We start from the raw sequence: 26,446 nt of genomic DNA, 5'->3' as shown, positions 1-26,446 counted from the left end.
GTGTGGTAGACTCCTCATTGTTTGAATAGTTCTAAGCTGTAAATGATGTTTTCATCTTCTGTGGATACCCTCATGACTGAAGGGCTTGATGCGAGATCATCATAGATGACGAGTTCATACTGTTATTGTTGGTCCTTTTTGGAGGAACTTCTGCATCTGTGTCATCGCTGATCAGCTTCTTGGACATGTTGGATGCTGCAATTTTGGTGCAGATGCTTCTCAAAACATACAGAATCAAATTTCAGTGCTGGCTGCCATATGGGCTAGATAGCTGTAGGAGGTTACTCAGGTGAGGTGCTCTGCAATGCCAGAAGTTTGAGGTTTTTATTCTTATGTCTTGTAATATTTATACTAAACAACTGAAAGTATTTTGTCCTGAGACATTGCCCATTGAAAGTCTGTGTTCATCCATGCAAGAAATATTGCCTTGAAGTGAATTTTCTGCAGGATGGTCTCCATGCCATCAAGTCCTGCATGAATCATTTCTGGTTTTCCTCTGTCATCAAATTCTTATGATAGCCTCTAGTGACTTTGGAAGCATTCCAGAAATTTGTAGTACTTATAGGGCAGTCAAGATCCTGTATCATTTAGCACAACGGTGGGGACAGTGATCTGATAGTATTAAACCAAAAACTAAAGTCCAAACTATGAAGCTTGTAGGTGTAATATTGGAGTTGGCCATAAGCCATAGAGTTAGAAAGATATGCAGTATGAAAACAGACTTTTCAGGCCAATTCGTCCATGCCAACCAGCTATCCTGAATTAATCTAGTTGCATTTGCTATTACTTGGTCCATATCCCTCTAAACCCTTCCTATTAATATACCCATTCAGATATCTTTTTAAATATTGTAAGTGCACCAGCCTCCTCCTCCACTTCCTCTGGCAGCTCATTCTGTGCACTCCGAGTGAAAAAGTTACCCCTTAGGTCCCTTTTATATCTTTCCCCTCTCGCCCTAATCCTTGTCTTTTTACCCTATCCATGCCCCTTGTGATTTATTGAGCTCTACAAGGTTACCCCTCAGCTCCAACCCCACATGTCCTTTCCAGATTTACGCAAAAACTTCAGTAGTAGCATCTCTAGAGAGTGCTTTACCAATTTGCAAAATTCTCCACAGTCTTGAAGTAGGTGCTATCAATGATTCTGTCTGGTGTTTGTGTTCGCCAGGCTCCAGATGAAATCTAACCACTATTCGAAAAACTGATTTCAAGACCAAGATTTTTGTCAGCCCTTAAGAATTAATTCACCATAGTCTGGGTCTGTCGTAGTATGATCATAGGACACAGACATTAACATACAGGAGCCCACTGAATATTGCCTTTTTGTAGCTTTGATGGAATCACATTTTGGAACATTTTCCTGAATTGAACCCAATATTTATACCTGAAGTTTTCTCTGGTTACTTTCTTTAAACATGATTGCAAGCAAAAATTGAACAATTGTGAAGTTTTAATATTTTGCTGGTTATCTCATCACATGCACAAACGAGTTTAATCATGCACAGGTTCAAGATTTTGCCATTGTTCCTAATATCTAGGCCCAAATCTCTGCATAGCAAAGTAAATATTGAGCATGCTAGACTACCCTGGGTTAGTGGATTCCTTTATTTGATTAATTCCCCTTCACTAATTCTCTCAGCCCAGGGATCTTCCTACAATATCTGATCAGTCACATCTTTTTGTGTGACAGATTCTCATTCAAAAACAAGATTTATTTTTGTCTTTTCCATTAACACTTCATAGACAGACAGAACCACATGTTTAGAAGTGAGGCAGCAGGAGATGAACGGTAAGATGACATGATGCAATGGAGGAGTATGAAAACAAGTCAGAAATGTTCAATTGCAATATTGTTTGACTTGGAGCCAAGGTAGTTAAGCAAGCAGGGATCGTCGGTAAACAGGACTTGAACTGTGCAGCCTACTTTACAGAAAGCTGAGGTTTGGTTGAGTTAAAATAAATGAAATTGGCAGAAAGGTTAAGGAGTCCAATTAAGTTAAGCTTTGGTTTACAAATCAGCGCATTCTTAAAAGATTAAAAATTGTTTTCCCCAGAGCCAAATGTCAGAAAAAAAAATTCCCCAAATGCTTTTTGGAAGTATAGTTTTGAAACATGACAATGTTGATGTAACGGTAAAAATTACAGGATCTCTGTGCAATGGGTGATTTCCCTAGCTCATGGTTTTACATGTGCTAGAGACTTAAAGAACTGTGAACAAAATGTAAAAACTCTCATCCCTACTTTCTGGACTTGCTGTTCATGAATTATTTCTTAGTTTCCAGTTATTCTAGATTCGTAAGATAAATATTAGCCTGTCTGGTAACAGATATTTGTTGAAATTTAGTGAATATCATCCAGTATTCAATGTAATTCTTTCACTCTAGAGTTACTTGTCCAATGGTGTGAAGGAAAACTGCAATAGTAATCTGTCTCCTGTTTTGAAAAGGAAAAGTCGATTGCAAACTGACACAACCTTAGATTCGAGCTGTAATGACAATGGGATGAAATTACGACATTTTACCAGGTAAAATGTTGGCTGTATACATTGTATTTATGCTTTTGAGGTACTATGATTTACGTGCATTGTGTTGTTTTATAGTTCAGTTGTTTTTGTGATGCAACTTGGAATGTATTTGTTGCCACCAGAGAGCGCCATTTTGTTTCTTTGCTACTGATATACAATGCAGTTATTCAAGTTCAGAAAACCCCAAGAATGTATAATTTTTCACTTCTATTTAATCACTCTTCTCTGCAGGCAATCTGTTAGACAGCAAGTCAACAAAAATAATGACAAAGAAGGTACATCAATTTTTTAATCATTTTCTTTCACTAATGTGTTGCTCAGGTGGAGGTATTTTAACTCTGCTGGGATCATTGCTAAAATAAAACTTATTGGGAGAATGAAATCTTTGTGTGAAACGTGTACTGTGCAGAAATAATGCTGAAAATTTAGTAATTGGGTTTGGGCTTGCTGTTTTGTCAATTAAATTCTATCTATTATCCTAAAGACACTGAGTGATACAGTTGAATAATTGCGGTCAATTCTGGATCATAAAGAACAACAGCAGTGTGCATTTATTAAATGTCTATAACATAGGAAATATTCCAAAGCCATTTCACAGCAGTGTAATCAGACCATGTTTGACAGTAAGCCAATGAAGCATATAGGTTCCGATGACTAATATCTTGTTCAAAGCATTGAATGTCCTTAATGGAGAATGAGGCAAATAGAGGAATTTCCAACATTTGCAGCCTAGGTAACTGCTGTTGCTAGCACAAAATGAGATAGGTTGAGTGTAGGAGGACCATATTTGGCAGAAGGTTGGAAAATATTTCAAGTGGGCCAAACCATGATCATAGAGCGATTTGAACATTCAATTTTAAATGTCTACTTTTGGTAGACAAGCAAACAATGTAGGTAAATGAATGAAAGGAACTTGTTCTGGGTTGGAATTTGGGCAACAGACTTTTGTAAGAGGTGAGCTTGTTTAAATTCATGGATAGGAGGTCAGTCAGAAACAATTGAAAAAGCAAAATTAGAGATCACAAAATGTGATTGAGGATATGAGTGGTAGAAACTGAAGAGGAGACCAATATCACAGCATCTTTTTGAGAGAGGATGCAAGGTTAGAAATTCAACTGGGAGTCAATTTGCTCATTGTTTATTGTTATTATTCTGAACTATACAGGTAAGAGGCTCGGTAGAAGTCTTTCAGATTATGAAAAAAATGTGATGGAGTACAATAAGAAAGATTTTCCATTTGTTGGGTGAGACCAGATCTAGGGGCCATGAACTGGGAATTTGTGAGAAACCTATTTAATGGTTAAGAATAGTGTTTGGGTGAGACATTAGCTTGACTGACAAAATGACCATTTGCTATGCTATCAATACTATATGTATGTTGCAAAGCCATCTTGGATCAACCAGGGAAGCAAAGTGTGACATTAAGTTGTGTAGTCATGTCTTCCTTTGTAACATAATGGTCATGTCCTCTCTAGTGAATGCACCTGAGTGTGCAGGATCACGTCATGGTAACAGAGTTGAAATGGAAGTTGATGACAGAGTGTGTGAAGTTGCTGACACAGAAGTGCGCCGTAGTTGTAGACTTCGAAGAAATCGCTACAGTACACTAAACCAATCTGTACTCTTTGATAAATTAATAACAAAGTAAGTATGGGGGAAAGGGTCATGATTCAACAGTTAATGTCTCAAATGCATTACGAGTCTAACCTGGAAACATTTGTTGGACAGTACTGCTGAAGCTGTTTTACAGAAAATGGATGACATGAAGAAACTGCGTCGTCAAAGAATGAGAGAATTAACGGATTTAAGAGACCTTAATGATACAGAGGATGATGAAGTAAGCCTGTACTTAAGTATTTTAGATGTAACTTGTAACTGTCTGAATGAGACCAGATTGAACTTTTGCCTGTTGTGGTTCTGTTCGCCGAGCTGGGAATTTGTGTTGTAGGCGTTTTGTCCCCTGTCTAGGTGACATCATCAGTGCTTAGGAGCCTCCTGTGAAGCACTTCTGTGATCTTTCCTCCGGCATTTGTAGTGGTTTGAATCTGCCGCTTCCGGTTGTCCGTTCCAGCTGTCTTTTGCAGTAGTCGGTATATTGGGTCCAGGTCGATGTGCTTATTGATTGAATCTGTGGATGAGTGCCATGCCTCTAGGAATTCCCTGGCTGTTCTGTTTGGCTTGTTCTATAATAGTAGTGTTGTCCCAGTCGAACTCATGTTGTTTGTCATCTGCTTGTGTGGCTACTAAGAATAGCTGATCGTGTCGTTTCGTGGCTAGTTGGTGTTCATGGATGCGGATCGTTAGCTGTCTTCCTCTTTGTCCTATGTAGTGTTTTGTCCTTGCATGGAAAAGAAATTGCATCAAGACACTGTTCAAAAGGGCCACAACACACTGCAGTACACCTGAACTACAAAAAGAGGAAGAAGAATACCTATACATGTATTTGCCAAAAACGGATACACCTGCAATTTCATCAACAGATGCCTAAGGGAAAGACAACGGAACGAGGACATGCTGCAACCCAAAGGACTAGCCACATCAAGAGCATTTCCGAACTGACAGCCAGACTACTGCGACCACTACGACTCATAACAGCACAAAAACCAACAGCCACTCTTAGACAGCAACTCACCAGAACGAAGGACCCAATACCCAGCATGTACAAAACCAATGTAATGTACAAAGTCCCATGCAAGGACTGCACAAAACACTACATAGGACAGACAGGAAGACAGCCAACTATCCGCATCCATGAATGCCAACTAACCACAAAATGACACGACCAGCTATCTTTAGTAGGCACACACACAGATGACAAGCATCATGAGTTCGACTGGGACAACACTACTATTATCGGACAAGCCAAACAGAGAACAGCCAGGGAATTCCTAGAGGCATGGCACTCATCCACAGATTCAATCAATAAGCACATCAACCTGGACCCAATATACCGACCACTGCAACGGACAGCTGGAACTGACAACCGGAAGCGGCAGAGACAAACCACTATAACTGCCGGAGGAAACATCACAGAAGCGCTTCACAGGAGGCTCCCAAGCACTGAGGATGTCACCTAGACAAGGGATGAAACGTCTGCAACACAAATTCCCAGCTCAGTGAACAGAACCCCAACAGCGAGTACCCGAGCTACGAATCTTCTCACAAACTTGGAACTTTTGCCTGATTGAAGTATTGATAATTTGAACATGATAGTTATTTAGGGGGGAAAGGGAACCAACTGATTGACACATACAAAAACTTGGAACATATGGGCGTGGAATAGGAGCAAAATTAGGCTTCTGAAGCCTGCTCCACTGATCTATAAGCTCATGCTGGTTGGTTTTTCAAACTTTACATTCCCATCTACCTTTGCTACCCCCACACTCCAAAAAAAACCTTGATTCTCCTGCCTAACAAGACTTTGACTATTTTCAATACATACATAGATAATGACTCTGACTTCTGAGGCAGTGTTCTGAAGTTGCACAGCCCTCTGAGAGGAAAAACATTCTACTCATCACAGTCCTGAAAGGATAATTTGTTTTCCCTTTGTTCTAAAGTGATCATTTTATGCCCATCTTGTAAAGAATATTCAAGACCTTCAAGATCATCAAGTCACCCCTCACGTTTCTAAACTCTAACGGAAACAAGCCAACCTACCAAACTTTTCTTCCTAAGACAAGCTTCTTGTTCTGGATATCAATCTAGTAAACCTCTGACCCGAGTCTCATGTACTTAAATAATACTAAATAAGGAGACCAAAACTGCAACTCTCCTTGTAATTAGTCTTAATTTACATACAGTACCTGCAAAGTGATGCTTTTTGTTTTTCATGTAGCAGGATACCTAAATCTCTCTGTCCAATGATGTTTTGCAGCCATTCTCTGTTTAAGTAATACTCTGCGTTTTTTGTTCTTCCTGCCAAAATGCACACTGAGAGTCATAGAGATGTACAGCATGGAAACAGACCCTTCGGTCCAACCCGTCCATACCAACCAGATATCCCAACCCAATCTAGTCCCACCTGCCAGCACCCGGCCCATATCCCTCCAAACCCTTCCTATTCATATATCAATCCAAATGCCTCTTAAATGTTGCAATTGTACCAGCCTCCACCACTTTCTCTGGCAGCACATTTCATACATGTACCACCCTCTGCATGGAAAATGTTGTCCCTTAGGTCTCTTTTCTATCTTTCCCCTCTCATCCTAAACCTATGCCTCTAGTTCTGGACTCCCTGACCCCAGGGAAAAGACTTTGTCTATTTGCTCTATCCGTGCCCCTCATAATTTTGTAAACCTCTATAAGGTCACCCCTCAGCCTCTGACACTCCAGGGAAAACAGCCCCAGCCTGTTCAGCCTCTTCCTTACAGCTCAAATCCTCCAACCCTGGCAACATCCATGTAAAGCTTTTCTGAACCCTTTCAAGTTTCACAACATCTTTCCGATAGGAAGGAGACCAGAATTGCATGCAACGTTCCAACAGTGGCATAACCAATGTCCCGTACAGCCGCAACATGACCACCCGACTCTTGTACTCAATACTCTGACCAATAAAAGAAAGCATACCCAACGCCGCCTTCACTATCCTATCTACCTCCGACTCCACTTTCAAAGAGCTATGAACCTGCAGTCCAAGGTCTCTTTGTTCAGCAACGCTCCCTGGCATCTTACCATTAAGTGTATTAATCCTGCTAAGATTTGCTTTCCCAAAATGCAGCACCTCACATTTATCTGCATTAAACTCCATCTGCCACTTCTCAGCCCATTGGCCCATCTGGTTCAGATCCTGTTGTACACCGAGGCAACCCTCCTTGCTGTCTACTACACCTCCAGTTTTGGTGTCAGCTGCAAGCTTACTAACTGTATCCCTTATGCTCGCATCAATCATTTATGTAAATGACAAAAAGTAGAGGACCCAGCATCGATCCTTGTGGTACTCCACTGGTCACAGACCTCCAGTCTGAGAAACAACCCTCCACCACCACCCTCTGTCTTCTACCTTTGAGCCAGTTCTGCATCAAATGGCTCGTTCTCCCTGTATTCAGTGAGATCTAACCTTGCTAATTAGTCTCCCATGGGGAACCTTGTCGAACGCTTTGCTGAAGTCCATATAGATCGCATCTACCCCTCTGCCCTCATCGATCCTCTTTGTTACGACTTCAAAAAACTACATCAAGTTTGTAAGACATGATTTCCCACGCACAAAGCCATGTTGACTATCCCGAATCAGTCCTTGCCTTTCCAAATACATGTACATCCTGTCCTTCAGGATTCCTTCCAACAACGTGCCCACCACCGACGTCAGGCTCATTGGTTTATAGTTCCCTGGCTTGTCCTTACCACCCTTCTTAAACAGTGGTACCACGTTTGCCAACCTCCAGTCTTTCGGCATCTCACCTGTGACTATCGATGATACAAATATCTCAGCAAGAGGCCCAGCAATCACTTTTCTAGCTTCCCACAGAGTTCTCGGGTACACCTGATCGGGTTCTGGTGATTTATCCATCTTTACCCGTTTCAAGACATCCAGCACATCGTCCTCTAATCTGATAGGGCAGATGAAGTTTTCATCTGAGGACTGTTACTCCACCTGTCTGTATCTCCACCTTCCTTATGACGTCTCCATAATATACTTTTCTACCTGCCTTGGTATTGAATCATGTACATGCTGGTTTAAATACCCATGTATAATGTCAAACATGGTAGAGTTGATCTGGACCATCTTTTGTAGCCTTGGCTGTGGTGAGCGTTTTTTTTTAACGTTGGACGCGCAGTTGTACTCTATGGAATGAATTCTGTTTAATTTCAACAATGCTTCATACATTGATTTTTATTTTCCAAACTCAGTTACTCTTAGAAAAATAAACCATTGAGCTGAAGACACAGACTATCTTATTAAAGGGTAAAATATTTTCAAGGTTTGAATCTGATACTGTCTTTTTTGCTTTGAAGGAAAATCTGGACATGTATTCACGTGTGAAAAAGAGGACCGTTCAGACAATAGATGAAGAAACAACAGAAGGTCATGAGGATGGGAGTGGAGGTAGGTGTTCACCGATTTCGTTGCACAAAATAGAAAATGTTGGAGAAACTCAACTGGTCTTCCAGTATTTGTGGAGAGAAAAACAATCAGTAGTTTCTCTCTACACAAATGCTGCCAGACCTAATGATTTTCTCCAGCACTTTCTGTTTCTACTTCAGATTTCTAATATCTGTCGTGTATTGTTTATATTTTAATTATACGAAGATAAATTTGACAATGTTCTGTGAAATACGATTTCCATTTCATAAATCCATATTGACACCATCCTATCGTATTGTTTTTCCAGTATCTAGTTGTCATGTCTTTTATAATATATTAGCATTTCCTTTAGTAGTGATATTGGGCTAATGGGTCTGTTGTTTCCCATTTTCTTTCTTTCTTTAAATAGTGGGGTTACAAATGCTATCTTACAATATGGAGAAACATTGCAGGATCTATAGAATTGTGGAAGATGATCATCAACCCAAACACTATCTCTTCAACCACTTTGTTCAACACAGATGTGGACTGTCATGTCCAGGGGATTTATCAATTTTCAATCCTGTTAATTTCTCTAGTACCTTCTTAAATTAATTATTGCGAACAATAATGTAGGTTTACCTTTCCTGGCAGGCTTAAATGTAAAAATAAATAAATTTTAAAATCAATATTTGAAGCATGTTGCAGTGACCAGGTGAAATCAAATTTAACACAAAATAAGAGAATAAAAGTCATTTAACAAAGCATCCTTCATTAATCACTTTTCCATCTTTTCTAACTTTAGTTTTACCTGTGCTATGGTTTGCACGATATTTTGAGCAATTAACTTTGGTGGGAGAGGGACAATCTATCCTTAAATGGCTGAATTTCTTGTATGCGTTTTCTTTCAGACAATCCTCATTAGGAACATGATATTGTATTTTTCTATCTTTTGATTTTACAAGCCTCATGAGAGTCAACCAAATCATGAAATGAGATATTGAGGAATTAATATGTGGCCTGTCTTTCCTCACAGTAGATGTTGAATTAACAAATAACTAATTCCTAAATCTGTTGCAATAGAGTTATCTGAAGAGGAGGAGACTGAAGATAGAGAAGATGAGGAAGACGCACCAAAGCGCTACTATTTGCGTCAGAGGAAGGCTGTTGTGCAATGCCAAGCTCCAGGTGAAGATATGCTTTTCTTGTCTTCTATTTTGTCTTCTTCCACAGACAGTATTTTAATATTTTTCTTTTCATAGTACTCTTTTTGGCTTCTTGTGCTTCCTTGATGCAATCTGCAGAAGGCTGCTGGAATTTACCTTTGAACAACAATGACATTACTCATCCTCCAAATGAAATAATTAGGTGTCCAAAGGTTTTTGCCATCATCATCATCATACTGGAATGGCTTTATTGTGCTGGCATTTTCAGAATGTCTACAGTTTGTATTTTTGTTATTAAGCCTGTTTTTACTGTCATAGATCTGAACATCATAAAATAGATTTTATATTAGATTGTTTAAACAACTCTGATGCATATACGGAAAAAAACATCTGTATACACATTACACAACCGTCACTGCATCTTCCTATGAGTGGTGTAAGACTAACAGTGAACCTATTGAGAACAAAAAGTTGTTCTTGAGTTTAGATAGCTTTCTCATTATGACTCCAATGATTGTAAAAGTGCGTAGTATTAAATCACATTTTTGTACATTTTTTTTCTTGACAGCAGTGCAGCTAGATCTTGTTTTTGAAAGATTGGTATATTTATTCTGTACTACATCTTTCTGTTAAATAAAAGCTGTGAAATCCTGTAAATAATTATCTTTTGGTTGTATGCATAGAAATTGCCAACTGGTAGGTAATGTCAATCTGTCTTATACATAAGTGTTTGGGAAAATCTTCAGTCTTTAGTGTGTACATATTAGAATTCAATTGTTTCACTTTTTTTTGTACCAGAGCCTAAAAGAAAATGCACAATATTTTATCGTGGTCCAGCTTCTCCTGTAAGGCAAAGATTTCGTTTTGGTACTTCTGGTTCACAAAGTCCTTACTGCAAGAGAAAAATGAACAGGTTTGTAATGGAATTAAAATCTGCAATGTAATACTTTTGTCTTTGGGTAACAGCCTGTCCTAGTAATAGGATTCAAGCCACCTTTTAATGCAGATAATTACAATCTGCTTGATCCTGAATGAATAACCTTGCCAATAAAATATATAATGTGGTACATTAAGACTATATGACTTTGCATTTCTGTTTTGTAAATTGTGCAGCTCTATCTTATGACAAAAGAAACAATGAATATTGGGATCAATAAGATTTTAATCTTAAAAATTCTAAAGAGCTGTCTGAGAATCTCTGAAGTGCTACCCTTGCATGTGGTCTTGTACTAGTTGGTGTAGACGAGAAGTTCAAAGATATACAGGTTTTTTTTAAAGAATATAACAGCTGTGCATGAAACCTTTTAGTCTGCTTACACACTTTTTTTTGTTATTGAAGACGAAGACAGGCAATACACAGCAGTGATTCCACCACCTCCTCTTCCTCTTCCTCTGATGAGGAAGAGTGTTTTGAGAGAAGAAGGAACAAAGCAAGGAACCAAACACTTCTGAGGTAAGTTGTGCATTTTAGGAATAGAGACATGTAAAATGGACAGTTGTTTTGTTCCAAAGTCAGTAATTTTTCTTTTGCTTTAATTCTTAGAGCAGTAAATTGGATATTTTGTAAAGTACAGTCTTTCCAAATATATTGTTAGTGGAGTGTGGAGCCAGAAGGAAGATGGTTTGGAATAAGTTTGGGATAAAAACTTTATTTTGCTAACTGCTTGTTCACTTGGCACTTGTTGACAAATTATCAGCCTGTAATGTATTGAAGTGCAAACCATAATGAAGGTCAGTGTCATTGTGATTATAATATTGCCAATGAAAATGTGGGTAGATTTACCACTACCGATCCATATGTGGTTTTAATTAGAACATGTATGAAATTTCATTTTTTAGTTGTAACATTTTTGGGTTAATATTTAAATGTAGTTAGAACTAAAAGGTTTCATTTTATGATGTCATTTGATTCTTATTTTAAAAAAAACTTGCATCATCATAACTGTAGCACTTTGTGTTTGAATATAAATCATTCCTGTTACTGCTGGCAATCACTTGAAAAATGTAAAAGTGACTAGTGGGTCGAAGTAGTGTTGATATACAATGAAGTTAATAGTTTTAAAAAGATTTGTTTTTTTTGTGTAACTGAAGGATACATTGGAATTCTAAGAGGCTAATTGTTGCTGGTGAGTTTTGTCTGTGGAGATTTAGTTGGCAGTAGTTGACGCCATGAATTTGCTCGTAATTCTGCATCACTTAACAGAATTTGTTGTGAACGGTTTTTGCATAGGGTGAGTTTCTGTATTAACGGTGAGACACAAGTACACTTGCAACTGGCTCAAGTTGGCACAGGAAGAGAAATGAAGGGAGGTGTTAGGATCAAAGGACTAATAAGAATTTCAACAAGGAAAAAATAGCTCTGAGGTATTACTTTGAGGAATGATAAAAATATACAAAAATTAGGGAATGTTTCATAAGTACTGACGTAGCACATAGAAAAACTCACTTATGCCTTGTTGAGAAGCAAAAGGAAATCTTTACAGAAAATTCAAAACTTTTGAATGAACTAAAATGCTTTGAAGTTTTGGGTTAATAGAGAAACACTCCTTTTTCCATTCCTTCATAGTTGCTGTCAATACAATTTTATTAAGTATGACACATATTTATCTGAATGAAAAGCTAAAACTACTTCACTCCACTCACATTGGAGAATTATGCTGTATGGGCTTTGTTTTTCATGTTTGTCTTCCATGGGCCATGACATTAGAATCTTTAGCATCTGACTCCTGTTGAATTCAGATGTGACTGACCTTTGCAGATGTGTCACTGAAATTCAATATAATCATGTGTGAAGTACTTAAACGTGTTCTGGAGACTTTATAAAACACAATGTAGATCTTTTTACATTGCTGTAAACTTCAAACAATATGTATTTCCTATGGGATACTTTAAAAGTTTGGTCCAAAGCAATTGTTTTATTTCTAAGATAACAATGACAATATAGCATCTTTTTCATGTAGACAAACCAAGATTCCTCGGTCCCAAATCGTGTCAGAAACTTGGTACATCGCATGTTCAAATGACCTGTGACAGTGAACTGTACAAAATCCATTTGGAAGAGTGCCAGACAATTTCAATGCCTTTTGCAATGGATTGAAATGCTTAATGATTTGGAAGTCCAATATGTTTTTTCTTGTAGGCACAGATATTGACAGAGTGCCGGAAAGCACCGTAATGTTTAATAGATGTTTTCAGCCTGGGAAAAATTGAGTGGAGTTCCATTCCACCCCTTTTGTGAAGATCAAGACCTTGGTGTACAGAGCATGATTTCTATATTTGAGGACAAAATGAAATGTGGAAGCATTGTGAACTGTGCAAAGGATAGTGTAGAACCTAAAAAGGACATAGACCATTTGCAGTGGTTGATAGCTGGCAGGTGAGGTGCAATATGGAGAAATGTGAGGCATTACCTTTTTAGTAGGGAGGGCATTGATCATCATCCCTTCAGAAATGTAGCTCAGTGAGAACTGGATGTATATGTGTTCAAGTTATTAAAGGTGGCAGGTTGAGACAGCAGTTGATGATTCACACAATGCCTTGGCTTTATTAACAGTGACACAGACCAAGAGAAAGTTAGTTGCATTGAACTTGTATAACACTATTTAGGCCACATCTGAACTGTTGTATTCAGTTTTGAGCTTTGGAAGGTATGCAAGAATTGTTCCAAGGATGAGGGATTTCAGTTGTGAAGATAATTAAGAGAAGTTTTGGCTTGTTTCTCTTAGAGAGGAGGCCTGATTGAAGTATTCATAATCATGAGAAGTCTGGACAGAATAATTAAGAAGAAAATCTTTCCATTCATGAAAGTGTAAATCAGAATGGCATATGGCTTAGATTTCAAACAATTCCCAAGAGTCACCAATCCCTCCATTTTAAAATTTCTGTTGAAAAGAAACATTTGCATATTGTCTTATGTTCTGTCTATTTATTCATAGTGTTTGTTTACCACCTGTAATGTCTAGGATGTTCGGTAAGTTATTAAACCCTTGTTCTCAAAATGGCAACTTTTAAAACCTGTCCTGCTTTTCCTGCTGTCCTGGATTCATAACAGAACAGAAGAGGCCCTTCAGCCCATAGTTTTTGTCAATGCAGCTTCTATGCTAAATCTATATTAATCCCATTTTCCAGCATTTGGCCCAGAGCTTTGAATGATAAGACAAGGCAGCACAGTGGTTAGCACTGCTGCCTCATAGCACCAGGGTCCCAGGTTCAATTCCAGCCTCTGACAGCTGTCTGTTTGGGGTTTACACATTCTTCCTGTGTCTGCTCCAGTTTCCTCCCACAATCCAAAGATGTGCAGGTCAGGTGAATTGGCCATGCTAAATTGTCCATAGTGTTATAGAAATGGATCTGGGTGCATTACTCTTCAAAGGATCGGTGTGGACTGGTTGGCCCGAAGGGGCTGTTTCCAAACTGTAGGGAATCTCATCTAATCTAATTTCAAGTACTCATCCAAGTACCTTTTAAAGGTTGTGAAGTTTCCAACCTGAACTAATCTCCCCAACAATGCATTCCAGACTTACACCACCCTCTGGGTGAAAAAAAACCTCCTCAAATCACCTCAACCTCCTGCTTTCACCTTTTGAAATTATGTGGTCGTTATTCACCCTTCAGCTAAGGGAAGTAGCTACTTTCTATCCACCATGTCTCTACCTGTCAGAAACTTGTACACCTCAATTAGGTCCCCATTCAGCTTTCTCTGCTCTGTAGAAAGCAACTTGAGCTTTATGCAGCCTCTCTTCTGGCTAAACTGCTCCATCTCTAGTAACATCCTGGTAAATCACCTCTGCACCCCTCCAATGCAGTCACATTCTTGCTATAGTGCGGTGATCAGAACTGCATACAGTACTTCAGCTGTTGTGTAATCAAAGTTTAGTGTAGCTATGCTATGACTGTTAAATGCAAGTGTCCTGTATGCGACCTTAACTACCATAGTATCCACCTTCAGGGATTGTGGATAAACACCCCAAGGTCCCACTTCCTCTGAGCCTCCTTGTGTCCTGCTATTACTGAGTGCTCCTTTGTCTTGTTGCTTCTTCAAAAGTGCATTTTATCACACTTATCATAGTCAAATTCCTTCTGCCACTGATCTGCCCAGCTGAACAATCCATCTGTATCCTCTTTGTAACTTAAGGCCTCCTTCCACAATGTAAACCACCAGGCCAATTAATTGCTTATCATTCCCAATATTTTCTTCTATGTAGCCTTTATATATCATAAACAATAAGGGACCCAAAACTGCTCCCTTGGGTATGTCATTGTGCATTGGCTTCCAGTCACACAAACAGCTTTCTACTACCACTCTCTGATTCCAACCAGAAAACCAATTTTGGATCTAACTTGTTTAGCTACCTTGAATCCCATGTGCGTTTACCATCATTATCAGCCTCCCATGTAGGACCTTGCCATGGCTTTACTATATTCTTCATCCATCTTGGATTACTATTTCCATTCTTCCAAATACCAAGAGAATCCATACGTAGAGAAATTATTAAAATATGCAAAAACAAAACATCATCTTTCTGTCGACAAATGGTTAGGTCTGGAATGCGGTAGGGTGTGGTAGAGGCAGGTTCAGTTAAGACCTTCCAAATGGAATTGGGGGTTTTGAAAAGGAACAATCTGCAGGGATCTGAGGAGAAGTTAGGAGATTGCAGGACTGAATATATTATACTTAAGTGGATTGGATGGACTGAATGGCGATGTTCTGCTCCAAAAGTTTGTAGTTTAAATTGCCCTCTTGTTACTTTCACGTTAGTCTTCAAAGTTGCAGTCTTTTGGATTTGCGCCCTTAATTTCATCTTGTTCTATTGAAGCCGCCTTACCTTGTGTGGCTTTGTTAAATCAGAGTAATTGCTGATTGAAAAGTATCTCCTGGAGCAGTGCTTTGTTAGATTATCTGTCTTTTGATATCTTTTGGCAGTCTTTGTCCCATCATTACCTGAAGCAAAATATGGAAAATGTCTCCAGTGGTCCTGTGGAAAATGTCTCCATTCCACGAACATCAGGAAAAACCTTTTATCCGCTTCTTTCTGTTTCAGATCTGAAACAGAAATTGCATTCCTAGAATTGCACAAGTCTTCCGGCATCTGTGGCAGTGTTGGGCCAGGTGATCTCTTAGAACTGGATATTAAGCTTGAAACAGTAATGGGCTTATATATTGACTTTTTTTGTTCTTTATTTGTTGCCCTCATGCATATTTACAAGCTTTTCCTTTTTGATGCAACCAAAATTATGGGTCAAGTATGTTTTGGTTGGTAATGTAAAATTGATAATAGCGAGTGGGAAGCCTGATTTTTTTTTAATTATTCTGCTTGATTCTCTTCGCTCCTCCTCCCCTCCTCTTTTTCTCTTCTCTTTTCAGTTTTCTATTGACTTCAGTGCTTCTATACAGTCTTCCACAAATATCTTTTACAGCTTCTTTGTTGCCAGCCGTTCTATCTTTTGCATAGCATCTTTTGCAATGGTGTTGATTTGAATTAACATTCCTTTGCCACCCAGATCTCTTGCTGCACTCATTGCATTTTAAGACTTTGTGGGTGTTGGACAATTCCAGAATCCTTACCTCCCTTGATACACATGGTGACCAATTCCTATTTCCTAGCTAAAATCATTTGGTAATCTGAAGGACTCTCAAATGGCTGCCCTCTAAGACATGCCATCCTGCAATTTATTCTTCTGAATACCACACTAGCTATAGTATACATAAGTCATTGCTGTTCTCCAAGTCCAGAATGGCACAAGTCTTAAATTTCAAATCTGCTATAAGAATCACCAGTCTCTCCACTTCTGATTTCTGTGGAAAATGAAACATTGGCTTACTGACTTGCTGAGTCCATCTGTTCATAATGTTTGTTTATCAACCGGTACAATTACGATGCTGCTACATTTGCCTTTGCTCTCAAAATGGAAACCGTAGAACTGAAAATTGTATCCACTTCATCCATTTTGGATTTATCATTTCATTCTTTTAAGTACTTGAGAACTTGAGGCTTCGGTCATTTTATAACGTTGTCAAAGTCAGGGCAATCCACAACGCTTATTTTTCTTGAATAAAAGAGCATTTATGCTTTATGAAAAGCAAATTGTTATGAATGTTGTAAATCTGAAGTTTTAAGCAAGACAGGCAGCATAATTGAACATATTCTTCAGATCTGGCACAAGTGTAAGCCCCCTGTGTAACTCTATTGCTGTCTCCACAGATGCTATCTAGCTTGAATATTTCCAGCAGTTTCTACTTTTTTTTTGTTTTGCTTTCATTCACAGAATGAGGAAATCATTAGGTGGGCCACAATTTATTGCCAGTCCTCTGTTGTCCTTGAGATTTAGGTGGTGAACAGCTGTATTTATCTACTGCCAACCATTTGTTACAGATCCACAGTACTGTTTGGGAAGGAGACCTAAGAGTTTGACTCGGCGATGATAAAGTATTTCCAAGTCAGAATGGTGAATGGAGGGGAACTTGCAAGTGGTGTGTTTTCCTATGTGTCTATTTTCCTTGTCCTAGATGGTCATTAGTTTGGAGCCTTGATAAATGGTCATATTGCTCCTATTGAATGTTGGTAGTGGAGAGACTGAATGTACATGTGGATTCAGTCAAGTAAGCTGCTTTGTTCTGGATAGTGTTAAGCTTCTTGTGTATTGTTGGATTTGCACTTTTCCAGGCAAGTAGGGAGTATCCCATCATAGTCCTGACTTGTACCTTGTAGATAATGGATAGGCTTTGGGGAGTGGGGGAGTAAGTTACTGCAAGATTCAGAGGTTTCTAAACCAGTTTTGCAGTGAGTCTAGTTCATTTTCAGGTCAGTAGTAACTCAGGATGTTGTCAGTGGGACATTCAGGGATGGTATTTGAAGGATGGTGAAATTCTCTGTTTATGCATCATAGATGAGAAAGATTTGATTTAAAAACTTTGTGAAATTAGATAACAGTTTTGACTTCTGAATTAGCACGGCTAAAATGGAGAAAAAGCTATTTCCCAATGGTTTCCAGAAGTTTGAATTTTGCTGGCTGTTTTTGTGGAATACCGCTAAATGACTGTCACTTCCTGGTGGTACAGTCAGTTGCCTAAGATGAAGTGGTGCACAATGCAGTGTGGTTTGTGTTTTTTCCTTCTAAGATTATCCCTCTAATGTAACTGTTTACAGTTACGTGTGCAAGCATGGGAAGGCACACTTTCTGTCAATCACCCCCCTGTTTAAAATTGTTTTTTACTTCCAGATGTCTTCCACTAAATGTTAGGAAAGATGATTTGAAAGGAATTCGCAAAGATCGAATGAAAATCGGTGCTAGCTTGGCAGATGTGGATCCAATGCAAGTTGACACTTCTGTAAGTGAAGAAAAGTTTCATCAGTTCCTTAAGTCTTTCCATCACTCTCTTTCTTACACACAAACTTAGCAAGTTAGTCATCAACTGTTGTCAGATTAAATGATGTGTATGTATTGGAATTTGTATTCATCCATTGTTTTTTGGCCACTTTGTTTCCACTGAAGTGCTAGGAACACAACGGGCTTTTAGTTGTTGTGTATCTTTTTTGCTAAGACTTCTTGCAGTTTTCTCTCTGCTCATATTGAGTTTCATATGGATGAATTAAGAAGGGAGAAATATGCAGGAAAATAGAAACAAAAACACAGGAAATACAGGACAAACATCTGTTCTGATGTTTCGTATATAATCTATTTTGAAGAAGGGTCAGTGGACCCGAAAAATTAACTCTACTTTCTCTCTTCAAATGTTTCCAGACCTGCTGAGTTTTCCCAGCAATTTCTGTTTTTTGTTTCTGATTTCTAACATGTGCAGTTCTTTGTCATGCATATATTGACAATAAAAAATGGTGTGTTTGGAGAGCACAAGGGCTAGTACAAGCTGGACTAAATGGTGGCCTCCTGTATGTAAGATTCTATATGGTTAACAGACAGATTGTTGCCGATTTATCTACAATGAAAGCTCACCACTGTAATGCTATAGACGTTAAAACCTTTAGAGATGAATTGGGAAAATATTCCATGCTGACCATACTGTTTTCCAGTGTCATGCAGTGCTAACAAATTGAGTTGCAATTATCAGTTAAATGCCCAGTTTGTAAAATGGGCAACTGTGTACATTAGAAACTGATGAAATAGCAGTTTTGTGAACACTACCTTGACTTTGGAAGCGCAAAATGAGCTCATGAAGGCTGGTATGCTATGCTTTGAATTTTAAAGCATGAATCAGGAGATGTCTAAGAACGCTTTGGATAAGGTCAATCAGTTTTTTCTAGTTGACCAAAGTGTGGGAAGAAAGCACATTTAGAACAGTTAAAGTGGTATTTGTTTCTGTTATATATTCTTAGGTACATTTCAGTAGTGTGGGAGGACTTTCAAGCCATATTGCTGCGCTGAAGGAGATGGTGGTTTTTCCATTGCTTTATCCTGAAGTATTTGAGAGATTTAAAATTCAACCTCCAAGGTATATAAATATCATTTTATTCTCCCACTGTCTTTAATGCTATTTTATATGGACTGAGATGGTTAGTTAAAATTTGGGAGTTGCTATGTTGAACGAGAAAGGTGCAAATTATTTTCGATTTTTAAAATTTTATACTTGGTCTTGCTGTGCTAAACTGCATTACTTTCTAATCTTCCACTTGATAATAATCACAGGTAGTCAATGATCTGGGAAACATTATTATTTACCTACTAACATGACTTGTCCCTTGTAAGTCTGTTGCTGTAAATAGGCAAATCCAGCTGATAGTGAACTGGTGTTGATTTTCCCTTGATATAGAATCATGTTCACAATCAAATTCCCGCTGATTGATAATATTTTACAAACTTGCATTATATCAAATATAATGGATCCATGCTAAGTAAAACATTCTTTTCACATTAAAGCTTCTCCTTTGGTATTGCACATGGAAAATCAGAATGATATTCTTCATATGGGTCCTAGCCTCCCCGTCTAACAAACAATTTCCTAGCGTCCACCCTTTCTAAGCCACGCATTATCTTGTAAGTTTCTATTAGATCTCCTCTCAACCATCTAAACTCTAATGAATACAATCCCAGGATCCTCAGTCATTCATCATATGTTAGGCCTACTATTCCAGGAATCATCTGTGTGCATCTCTGCTCCAGTGCCAGTATGTCCTTCCTGAGGTGTGGGGCCCAAAATTGGCCACTGTATTCTAAATGGGTCCTAAGTAGAACTTATAAAGTCTCAGATGCACATCGCTGCTTTTATATTCCAACCCTGTTGAAATAAATGACAACATTACATTTGCTTTCTTAATCATGGTCTCAACCTTTAAGTCAACCTTTAGAGAATCCTGAACTAGCACTCCCAGATCCCTTTGTATTTTGGCTTTATGAATTTTCTCAGTTTAAAAAATAGTCTGTGCCTATACTCTCTTTTTTTTTCCAAACTGCAAGACCTCGCACTTGCTCACATTGATTTCATCAGTCAGTTCCTGGACCACTCTCCTAAACTGTTTAAATCTTTCTGCAGCCTCCCCACCACCTCAGTACTACCGGCCTGTCCATCTAACTTCACCAGAATGCCCCCAGTCCCTTCATCCAGATCATTAATATATAAAGTGAACTGCTGCAGTCCCAACACTGAATCCTGTGGGATCCTACTTGTCACCAACTGTCATTCCGAAAAAGAACCTTTTATTCCAACTCTCTGCCTTCTGTCAGATAGTCAATCCCCAAACCATGCCAGTAGCTCGCCTCAAACACGATGGGCCCTCCCCTTACTCAGCACCCTTCTATGAGGCACCTTATCAAAGGCCTTTTGGAAGTCTAGATAGATATCACCCACTGGGTTTCCCTACTGGTTACCTCTTCAAAGAATTCTAACAAGTTTGTCAGGTATGACCTCCTTAGTAAATCCATGCTGACTTGTTCTAATCCGACCCTGCACTTCCAAGCATTTAGAAATCTCATCCTTAATAATGGATTCTAAAATTTTACCCACAACCTAGGTTAGGCTAATCGGCCTAAAATTTTCCATTTTTTTTGTCTGGATCCTTTCTTGAACAAGGGGGGTTACAACAGCAATTTTCCAATCTGGGGCTTTCCCTGACTCCATTGATTTTTGAAAGATCACAACTAACGCCTCTGCTACTTATTCAGCCACCTCCCTCCGAACTCTAGGATATAGCCCATGGAGGCCAGGAGATTTATCGAATTTTAGGCCTTTTTAGCTATTCCAGCACTTTCTCATTTGTAATGGTGACCATACGCAACTTTACCCCGACTTTCCTAATTGTTGGAATATTACTGCTGTCTTCCACTGTGAAGACGGACACAAAGTACTTATTAAGTTCTTCAACTATTTCCTTATCTCCCAGCACTCGCCTTCCAGTATCGATTTGGAGTGGCCCAATTTCTACTTTGGCCTCTTGTTTGTTTCTTATGCATTGAAAGAAACTTTTAGTATCATTTCTAATATTACTGGCTAGCTTACCTTCATATTTGATCCTCTCCTTCCTTATTTCTCTTTGTTATCCTCTGTTTGTTTTTGTAGTCTTCCCAATCTTCTAATTTCCAAGTGCTAATCTTTTTTTTGCTTTGGGATGAACCTTTGTACTGTGTCCTCAGTTACACCCAGAAACTCTTACCATTTGAGGCTATGCTTCCAGTCGATTTTCGTCAGTTACACTCTCATGCCCCTGTAATTACCTTTAATTAACTGTTTCAAACTGCAGTCTGAACGCTACCATATTATGATTGTTCCCTCCGAAGTTTTACCTTACTTTAAGATCTTTTATAAAGTCTGGCTCATTACGTAGAACTAGGTCCGGAAAAGCCTACTTCCTTGTGGGCTCCATAATAAGCTGTTCCAAAAAGCCATCTTGTAAACATTCCATTATTTCCCTTTCTTTGGAACTACCGGCAGAGTTATTCACCAGTCCACCTGCATATTGAAGTCCCCCATGATCACCGTGACTTTGTCTTTCTGACATGCCCTATCTATTTCCTGGTACATCTTGCATCCTTGGTCCGGACCACTGCTGGGAGGTATGTACGTAATTCCCATTATGGTTTTTCCCTCGTTTTGCAGTTCCTTAACACCACTCTCTCAGTCTCCATGTCATCTGACCCTATGTCATTCAGTGCCATAGATTTAATCTCATTCTTAACTAACAAGGCAACCCCACCCTCCTCTGCCTGTCTCCTTGTCATTTCGATAAGTTGTAGATCCTTGAATGTTTAACTGCCAATCCTGAACCCCCTGCAATCACATCTGTGATGCCTACCACATCATAATCACTCATGATGATTTGTGCCGTTAATTCATTTGCTTTGTTACGAATACTATGAGCATTTAGATAAAGCGCCTTAATGCTAATTTTCTTATCCTCATGGATTCCAGCATCTCTAGTAATATGTCCTAAGTTATCATTCCTTTTTGCTTCATTTCTAGCCTGCTTGAACTTAAACCCAACACACATGGAAACCTGCTGCTTATCTTTCTACATGACACCATACTCCTCTGTTAACCCACCCCACGCCCCAACTCAAGTTTAAAGTCCTAGTGACCACTCAACTTATCCTTTGCCAGAATACCTGGTTCAGGTGGATCCCTCCAGTTCTAAAATTGATACCAATATCACATGAAATTGAATCCCACTTTCCCACACCAATCTCTTAGCCATGTGTTTACTTCCCTAATTTTCTTATCCCTGTGCCAATTAGCACGTGATTTGGGCAGTAATCCAGAGGTTATGACCCTTGAGGACCTGTTCTTCAATTTCCTTCCTAATACTTGATAATCTACAAATAAGTACTCCTTTCTAGTCTTACCTATGGTGTTAGTGCCAACGAGGACCACAACAACTGGATCCTCCCCCTCCCACACCAATATACTTTCAAGCCAGTCGGAGATGTCCTGCACCCTGGCACAGGGTAGACAACACACCGTGCAGGACTCCCGATCTGGCTCACAAAGGATACTATCTGTTCCCCTAATTATAGAGTTCCCTATAACAACTTATCTTTTTGCACCCCCTCTTGAATGGCCTTTTGCACCATGATGCCATGGCTCATCCTGTCCACAGCCCTTTTCCTCATCCGTACAGGGAGCAAAAATCTCATACCTGTTGGATTATCAGTAGTCACAGTCCTCACTGGAAGACTGGAGGTTGCCACTCTTTTAGAACAATAGTAAGGACAAGCCAGGGAACTATAAACCAACGAGCCTGACGTCAGTGGTGGGCACGTTGTCGGAGGGAATCCTGAGGGACAGGATGTACATGTATTTGGAAAGGCAAGGACTGATTAGGGGTAGTCAGCATGGCTTTGTGCGTGGGAAATCATGTCTCACAAACGTGATGTAGTTTTTTTGAAGTAGTAACAAAGAGGATTGATGAGGGAAGAACGGTAGATGTGATCTATATGGACTTCAGCAAGGCATTCGACAAGGTTCCCCATGGGAGACTGATTAGCAAGGTTAGATCTCACCGAATACAGGGAGAACGAGCCATTTGATGCAGAACTGGCTGAAAGGTAGAAGACAGAGGGTGGTGGTGGAGGGTTGTTTTTCAGACTGGAGCCCTGTGACCAGTAGAGTGCTACAAGGGTCGGTGCTGGGTCCTCCAGTTTTTGTCATTTACATAAATGATTTGGATGTGAGCATAAGAGGTACAGTTAGTAAGCTTGCTGATGACACCAAAATTGGAGGTGTAGTGGACAGCGAAGAAGGTTACCTCTGATTACAACAGGATCTTGATCAGATGGATCAATGGGCTGAGAAGTGGCAGGTGGAGTTTAACTTGAATAAATGCAAGGTGCTGCATTTTTGGAAAGCAAATCTTAGCAGGACTTATACACTTAATGGTAAGGTCCTAGGGAGTGTTGCTGAACAAAGAGACCTTGGCGTGCAGGTTCATAGCTCCTTGAAAGTGGAGTCGCAGGTAGATAGGATAGTGAAGAAGGCATTTGATATGATTTCCTTTATTGGTCAGAGTATTGAGTACAGAAGTTGGGAGGTCATGTTGCGGCTGTACGCGACATTAGTTAGGCCAAATTTGGAATGTTGTGAAACTTGAAAGGTTCAGAAAAGATTTATTCTGATGTTGTTAAGGTTGGAAGATTTGAGCTATTGGGAAAGGCTGAACAGGCTGGGGTTGTTTTCCCTGGAGTGTCAGAGGCTAAGAGGTTTACAAAATTATGAGGGGTATGGATAGGATTAAGAGACAGTCTTTTCCCTGGCGTCGGGGAGTCCAGAACTAGAGGGCATAGGTTTAGGGTGAGAGGGGAAAGATATAAAAAAGACCTAAGGGGCAACTTTTTCATGCAGAGGGTGGTATGTGTATGGAATGAGCTGCCAAAGGAAGTGGTGGAGGCTGGTACAATTGCAACATTTAAGAGGCATTTGGAATGGGTATATGAATAGGAAGGATTTGGAAGGATATATGCTGGGTGCTGGCAGGTGGGACTAGGTTGGGTTGGGATATCTGGTCGGGTTGGACCGAAGGGTCTGGACATCTCTGTGACAAGGTCAAGAACTGAGGCTCTTCCACTCCTGAACTCAGAATTCCCTAACTGCCTCGCTCACAGTCACACTCTGTTGTCCCTGATCATTAACTGAGTTTGAATCACTTAATCTACCAGGCGTGACTGCCTCCTGAAACAAAACATCCAGGTAACTCCCCCTCCCAAATGTACTGCAGTGTTTGAAGCTCAGATTCCAGATAATCAATTCTGATCCAGAGTTCTTCCAGTAACCAGCACTTGCTGTAGAGGTGGTCACTGCCATGAAGAGTAAAGTTTGAGTCCTGAACAGTTCAGTTGTTGTCCTGTTTCCTCAGGAGTGGTAAAGGTTGTGGATAACCTTGATTTCTCAGTGAGTGTTTTCTTTTTCCCGAAGTTTTTTTTCATCGGCTTGTTTTGAGCTTGAGAGAAGGAGAAAGCCACTTTTCAGTATCCTTCCTTTTATCAGTCCATGCTGTCATCCTTGTTATTCAAAGCTAGCTACTGAAATATGGTTTGTTTGTTTATTCCAAGTCTAGTTCCATTGTCTTTTTAAAACTGAATGCTCTGCAAGCAACCTATCATCCCATGTGAAGTTAACATGCAAGTGCGTGCAAAACAACAGATTCAAACTTATTGCTGCCTCACTGAATTTGTGCCTCAATTTAAAATTGTAATTCCGTTGCAGCTTATTTTGTATATTCCACGTGTGTTACTGAAGCTAATCTGGTGTTTAAAGCAGTAATTTTAAGTGACCAGTGTCCTTTTATAAAACTATTTCTAATATGTAAAAATCTGTATTTGAAGCCAAATGAAGGAAATTGAATATTGATAGTCCATTTCACTATAATTGTAATAGAGCTCCCACAACATTGATTGGAATCTATGATAAAAGAAACAAGTGCATGTGTACGGATAGTGAGAGTAACTAATTAAGTACAATCATATTTAATAATCTACTTAAAATAATGCAATAAAAATGGAGAAATGACTTTTATAATTCCTGTAACTCTTGTAGTAAAGCTATTTGCGACATGCTGTTTCCTTATTAGCAATTGTCCAAGTTACTTCTAGAGGAATGCAGCAGTGGTTAAAATGATCTATCAGAACATTTTAATATTTTTTCTTTTGGAAACACTAGGCACAAAAATATTACTTTTACAAGTTGTTTACCTTTCAATTTGTAGAGGCTGCTTATTCTATGGCCCGCCTGGAACTGGGAAAACCCTTGTTGCCCGAGCTCTGGCCAATGAATGCAGCCAGGGAGACCGAAGGGTATCTTTCTTCATGCGAAAGGGTGCAGATTGTCTCAGTAAATGGGTAGGAGAATCTGAGCGACAGCTACGATTACTTTTTGATCAGGTAATTAGAAATCTTGATCCTATTTCCACATTATGATTAAGCTTACATTATTTGAAAAATGATTAATTTGTTTTTGAGTTGCTATGCAACATTTGATGTAGAATTTAACCAAGACCTCTGCTGGTAGGGCAGGTAGTCTTTAAATCTGTTGATATTGCGAAAGGGAGAATTCCTTTCCCACCTCCACAGATTAGATGAGGTAAGACCCAGTTTTTGGGCTGGCTTGTAGCTTTCTGTTACAGGTATCTGTTAGTGGCAGAAATCTTACTGAAGCTGAGTGCAAGTGGCTTCCCATTCCATTTTTTTCCCTTCTTCAAACACTTGAAAACCAAAGTATGGTTACACCACAGGAGGCGTATTTTTGGCACATGGTGCTCGTGCCAATTCATTGCAAGGATAATTCTCCTTGTTCCTGCTTGAACCAGTTTCTCACTGTTTACATTGTTTAAATCATCATGACTTTGAGCACCTATACCAAATTTGCTTTACCCTTTCTTCTGTTAGAAGAACTACATGAGCTGCTCTAATTTGTCCATGTAGTCAAATCACTCTTGGGAAACTTTTGCTGCATCTTCTCTTATGCCCTCCCATCTTTCCTAAAATGTAGTGTCTGACATTGCATGCTGTGTTCCAGTTGAGGTTGGGTAACTGCCTTTAAACAGGTTTAACGTAACCTCCTTCCATTTGTACTCTGTGCCCCAATTGATAAAGCTCAGGATCCCATTGTAATTTTCATATCCTGTTTATAAAGATGTTTAATTTAAGTAGCTTTCATTTTTTAGGTTTTTTTTAATTATTGTGAAAATAGTCCTGGTATTGTCCATCACTCATAATAACTAGTTTCCTATCTTTTGGCATCATCCTGATAAGTCTGTACAGTTTTCTATGTGGCTTATATGTTATTTGTAATTACATGCCTAAAACTGCACAATAG

At 39.2% G+C, this 26,446-nt stretch overlaps 1 protein-coding gene across 2 annotated transcripts in view; it reads left to right on the top strand.

Moving 5' to 3' along the window:
• LOC132813077 (ATPase family AAA domain-containing protein 2-like) overlaps window positions 1–26,446 on the top strand; it is a 66,662-nt gene that overhangs the window by 5,799 nt on the left and 34,417 nt on the right. For both annotated transcript variants that reach the window (XM_060823064.1, XM_060823063.1), the window contains exons 2-12: window positions 2,384–2,523; window positions 2,755–2,798; window positions 3,999–4,167; window positions 4,252–4,360; window positions 8,479–8,569; window positions 9,611–9,715; window positions 10,492–10,606; window positions 11,033–11,146; window positions 17,914–18,022; window positions 19,026–19,141; window positions 25,338–25,512. In XM_060823064.1, the coding sequence (XP_060679047.1) occupies window positions 2,384–2,523; window positions 2,755–2,798; window positions 3,999–4,167; window positions 4,252–4,360; window positions 8,479–8,569; window positions 9,611–9,715; window positions 10,492–10,606; window positions 11,033–11,146; window positions 17,914–18,022; window positions 19,026–19,141; window positions 25,338–25,512 (1,287 nt within the window). The remainder of the gene's footprint in view (window positions 1–2,383; window positions 2,524–2,754; window positions 2,799–3,998; window positions 4,168–4,251; window positions 4,361–8,478; window positions 8,570–9,610; window positions 9,716–10,491; window positions 10,607–11,032; window positions 11,147–17,913; window positions 18,023–19,025; window positions 19,142–25,337; window positions 25,513–26,446) is intronic.

Source organism: Hemiscyllium ocellatum, chromosome 4 (assembly GCF_020745735.1).
Source record: "Hemiscyllium ocellatum isolate sHemOce1 chromosome 4, sHemOce1.pat.X.cur, whole genome shotgun sequence".
Lineage (NCBI taxonomy): Eukaryota > Metazoa > Chordata > Chondrichthyes > Orectolobiformes > Hemiscylliidae > Hemiscyllium > Hemiscyllium ocellatum.
Note: the sequence above shows the minus strand (reverse complement) of the source record. Positions and strands in the feature narration are given on the sequence as shown.